Source organism: Sphaeroforma arctica (genome assembly GCF_001186125.1).
Source record: "Sphaeroforma arctica JP610 unplaced genomic scaffold supercont1.929, whole genome shotgun sequence".
NCBI lineage: Eukaryota > Ichthyosporea > Ichthyophonida > Sphaeroforma > Sphaeroforma arctica.
The window spans coordinates 1-5,522 of NW_014039629.1; the positions used below are offsets into that span (position 1 = coordinate 1).

At 39.8% G+C, this 5,522-nt stretch overlaps 1 protein-coding gene across 1 annotated transcript; it reads left to right on the forward strand.

The window, feature by feature from the left end:
• The first annotated feature begins 841 nt into the window (after nucleotides 1–841).
• On the forward strand, nucleotides 842–4,070 carry SARC_09293 (hypothetical protein). Its single transcript, XM_014296692.1, has one exon. It carries the CDS (start codon nucleotides 1,047–1,049, stop codon nucleotides 3,543–3,545), a length of 2,499 nt encoding a protein of 832 aa, XP_014152167.1. The 5' UTR covers nucleotides 842–1,046; the 3' UTR covers nucleotides 3,546–4,070.
• The last annotated feature ends 1,452 nt before the right edge of the window (nucleotides 4,071–5,522 follow it).

Genomic DNA, 5,522 nt, shown 5'->3' on the forward strand with positions numbered 1-5,522 from the left:
AATAAGCATTTTTTTAATTGTTCAATCTCATAGAACATAAGCCATCTATAATAAAGAATTTTATTCATCTAGAAAAAGGTGATTTTGCACAATTTAGGAGGCTATGGTTATTGGTTTTTGTTTCTTTTAAAAAACAAAACAAAACAAGAACAGCTTGAGAATAGCTGGGCTGGCAGGCTGGCACTCTGGGCGACAGGGGTGTGGTTAGTGGACAGGTCACCGGCCCGTTTTAAAAATAAATATCCGTTGGGCCGTAGGCTACACAGAATCCCATATTTTTACTGAATATTTGTTTTTAAAAGAAATAGGAAGTACGCGTTAGGAATTTATTATTTTAAGAACCACCGCTTTGACACGATTAATATCCTATTCTTAAAATTAATATTCACGTAACGAAAAAATGGGATTAAGTTCTGGATTCTGCCGATTTTGGGTTAAGTGATTTTAAATAGGAATTGGGTTCAGATTCTTATTTGAGAAAAAAGAATCATGTGCTTTCCCAAAATGCAATAAGAAAACGTACAGATCGATACATAATAATGACACGGTAGCTCCAGGCCTCCAGCTATCGATTAGATTTTTGTACATTTTTTAAGAAAAATCCATTTTATTTCGGACGAACCTGTTTATTGTTTTAAAAAAACAATACAGGTATGCTCTCTACTTTGCCAAGACTCGGATTTTATTTTGTCGAGAATTTTTATCATTTGTGTCAAACTTGTAATTATTTCTATAGCACTGACTACTGTGATATTCGCGAAAGCGAGATATCTTCTGAATAGTTTTATATATATACCACACTCTTTGACCTGTTGTTTTCACAATATAAAATTTAAGATATAATTACGCTTGCAAAACGCACACGGCAAACGGTATTTATAATACGAAAGCAATAGGGAAATTGGTCAGACATAGCAGACACATACAACAGTCGTTCATAAGCGAAATTTCTCATGAACTCAACCAGTTTCAGTTCTAATAAGTAACTATAACAGGAAATCCCATGAAGTCGCAATCGTCACTTAACAAGGACGTTAGAGAAACTGATGGCATACAATGAATATAAAGACAATCAGTCATGGGCTGGTACTAACAAAAGAACTTTGAGCCCTGATGATTCCAGTGATGAACCAGTTCTAGCTGTGAGTTCTAGATCGGGGTCAGATGGAGGATGCTCTGGTTCTGGTTCTGGTTCTGGGTCCGGCGGATCTGGATCCAAATCGCTTTCTCAGCAGAATGTATGTACAGCTTCCATCACACACGTGACAGATAATATAAGCTCAGATTCTCAAGGGACATCGGCCGAGTCACGAGATCATAGGAGTCAGGAGACTAGCCAAGAACCAACTCATGATGGCATTAGCGAAGAGGATAGTTTGAAGAGTATTTCTCCTCAGAATGGCGTGATTTTTCAGGGTGCCGACTCGAAGACCGATAACGAGGCCATGACAGTCGTGGAGGCAAATAGTGGTGTAGACGGAGACAGTGAAGTCTCTAAAGACAAAGTAGTTAGAACGCGTCGGAAAAATTCGGAGTTAAAGAAGTCGTTTGCCTGCGAGTACGATCGCTGTGGACGGGCTTACGCATCGCATCACGCGCGTTGGCTGCACTATCGCCTTAAACATAAACAAGGAGATATTTTTACAGAGATGAAAAAGAAGCACAATACTGGAGGGACTCAGAATTTAGTTCCTATCCAATCGTCAGGCTCGATGTCTGTTATGTCTGTGTTGGTTATGGGTGCGATGCACTCTAATAGCGATGCAGTACAACAGAATCAGACCGGGTCGATCGTGCAGACCTCCCAAGGCCCAATGGAGTTTCAAGGTACAGCCCCAATACAGTCACAATCAGTTATGGTCCAAACTCATCAGATGCGAGAAACAATGATGATAAATACTCAACACACGATGAAAGGCCAACCACAAATGATGACGCAACCCCTGCATATTGCTCAGCCCATGTGTGTTCGCAGAGCAACCGATGGGCAATTGATGATCGCTGTTGAAGCTACACAGCCTCAACATCAACATCAGCAACAGCAACAGCAGCCGCGACCGCCACATACTCATGTTCATGTTCATGCACATTCGCATTCTCATTCGCATTCTCAAAGGAGTTCTCTGCCGATGTCAGTCTTCGGTGTCGACCCTGAGGCTACAAGCGATCAGTCACTGTCTTCTGGACCTAAACGGCGATTCACAACTGGATATAATTCAGCTCAGGATTTCTCCGGAGGGTATTCTAGTCAACAAAGTTTGTCAGGAGTACAACACAGCGCGTACTCTAATCGTAAGCCAACTATGAATATCGGGCATAAGTATCAGACAAGTCATCATAGGCACCATTACAAACAGAGTGGCCAAACACAAAAGGAAGGCCAAGTTCAATCAAGAGGACTTATTTCAGGGGATGGTCACAAACCATCGCGCAAGAGAAATCGGGCGAACACGGTTGATGTAGTAGCAGAAGCGACTGTCTACCAAACTGGAAACCACCAGAGTGGTGGTACAAGTTCCGAAATGAACGGTATGCGCCATAGTTTTCCACAAGATTATTCTGCGTTCCAGAATCCTGCTCAACAGCAGAACAACGACCAACAAAAAATCGTCCCTCAGCAGCAGAATGTGGGTACTCAACAGCACGCTGTTGTACAAGCTAATACTCAGCAGCTTCACAATGCACATCAATGGGGTGGGGTACAACATCAGAACTTTGCCCATGTGCAGGGGTGGAAGAGAAGTCATCACCAGATAGCGGATCATAGTCAGGGCAAAGGGAGAGCGACGGTTTTTAACGAAAATGCAAACACAGATCAGTACGCACGGTCACATTTACAAACGCAGGCTCAAGGGAGCTGTAGTAGTAGTGACGGGAGCACAGATTCAGGCCAAAAAGTACAATGTACGTGTTCTAATCAGAAGCCAGTTCGACAAGGCCATGGTCATCAACCAGGTACATTATCAGCTGCTATCTTTCCGGCAACTCAAATTTATGATCACGAACAGGTCCTGCCACAATTCGCCTATGGACACAATGTACAGGCACAGGGGGTTTCTTCTACTGAATTCTTACACCTCGGTCACATTAATGAGTTCAAACCGTTCCATGATGCGCATGTGAAAACTGCTGGTCAGGATCACGTTCAGGTCCAACACGTAGGATATCCTGCTCGGCAAATGGACTTCTTCGGATTGAATTATACGAATGAACGAATGGGTGCGGATTCCGCGTACGCATCGGAACGCAGCCATAGTTATATTCGTAATGACATGCATGGAAAACACAATGAGACTGCGAATATGGTGTACGGTCCGGGTAATCAGAATCGGAATTTGCACCATACCACTGGCAACAACAAACAAAATAGTGGTACGGGCTACACAAATAGTTTCAACAGCAGTAGCAAAAACAGTTACAACAACAGCAGCGAAGGATCCTCCGAAGAAAGCGGCCCGGGAAACATCTGTGGTGGCCAGTATTACCACGATGCGGATAGTAGTTCCCTTATAGCCGCTTATTCTATTCACCCCAGGACCGGTTAAGGACTAATATACTCGATCTGAAATTGGTGTCTTAATCGAATTATAACGATGTATTATCTCGAACCGTTATAATACCTATTATTTTTTATGTGCCGGAATCCCTTTGACCGAAGCGCGTGCGGTGTCGTACCGGGTTCTAAGCATCTATTCTTCGACCTTCGCTATATCAGTGGCTGAATATCCCATGTTTTCTGATGAAGTTGTTCTTTTAGACTTCACCCTGCGATTATAAAATTCAGCAACAATATTTACATACATACTATACTTCTAGCGATGGGCAGGGCCCATCATCATGCTACTACTACTAGTTAGTTGCATTACAACTACTAGTAGAGAGAATGAATGAGTGTTGACACTTGACACTTGACAATGTGTTCGACACTCTGTCGGACTGTCAGTCTGTAGGTGTGTCCGTGTGTGTCGAGTCTGTAACGAGTGTCGACAATTCGATCTCTCAGAATATTTTGTTTGTTTTTAATAAAAACAGCAAAAAGTTTAAAATAAAACATCGATTCTCGAATTCCATCAGCACAATGCTAATTTCTATTGGAATCCAGTAATTTCTAGCGAATCATATAAATAGGTGCGAACAAAAAGCCACTGTCGCGCGATATTTTTATTGAAATCTGAGTAAGGCAGGTACACTCAAATTTCAAAATAAAATAAAAAGGAGCCAGGGGCACAGGCCACATGGCACAGGGCCATGGGGAACTTTTATGCGGCTATGCAAAAATGCAACTAAATTTCAATGGACAAAAAAATCAACTATATAAAAAAAGACGAGCATATTGATTATTGCTTCGGAGTATGGAGTTTAGACTCAGGACTCTGGAGTCGTTGACACTAAACGCTATTTTAAAAAATGAACTTTTAATGAACTGTACATGATGCTTTTTAAAAAACAAATACAATATTTAAGAGTTTTAGACTCTCCTGTGAGCTTCTCTCCCCACTCCCCCCGAGTGATGAGTGAGTCCCCAGAGTCCCGGACTCCCCACTGATACTCTGCTGTACTTAGGAGTATTCTAAAACACGACAAAGTAGGACAATAAATGCGTACAAATCAAATACAAATATATTATATGTCAACAATACAAGTTTTCTATCTTGAATTTTCTCTCTGTTTCGTAGCCTGCTAAAAATTCAATTTCCAGTAGACTATTGAGTATTGTCGGTTTTATATATATATATACATATGTAAAAAGAAAAAACAATTTCAAACAATGTTTCTTAAAACAAAAATCAAAAATCCACTCTTGCTGCCTTTTTTCAAAGGCTTCTGTTAAATTTAAAATTCAGAATTATATGAGGCTTTTTATGTCTCTATGACCTTTAACCAAAAAGTGATATGTAAATACAAGGGAAAAGTATTTACTCCCACATGCAAATGACGCTAGAATATATTGATTATTACGGTCACTACGGTATGGGTAGGAGATTCGGAGTGTCAGACTCGAGATCAGGTATGTCGTAAACTAACCAATGAAAGCGTAGAAGAGGAAACTTCAGTCTCCAATTCCGATCTCTCATTGGAATTAATACTATATTCAATATAATTCAAAAGTTCGCATTTATTATGGCCCTCTTGAATTGTCTCTCTAAAAGCCTTCTCGACCTGAGAGTCGAGACTTCAAACCTGTGGAGAATTGTAATTTGTTATCTACATAATTGTGAAGATATTATCTGATACTAATTTCAAAAATTCAAAAATAATTTGTGCTATAAAAAAAAGATATAAGGTATATAAACTCCAAACCCAATAATATTGATCTTTTATAAACCAGATTATTATATTAGAACCACCGCATCCAATACGCAATCACTATATGTATACGCATATATAAACACATATTTATGTATTCGCATATATAAATGTATACGCATATATGTATACATATATATATACATACGCATATATATATATATATATATTTACGCATATATATATATATATATATATAGTAAAATATATATATG

Coding starts and splice junctions, on each gene's coding strand:
- SARC_09293 (XM_014296692.1), top strand. CDS start 1,047: ATGGCATACAATGAATATAAAGACAATCAGTCATGGGCTGGTACTAAC.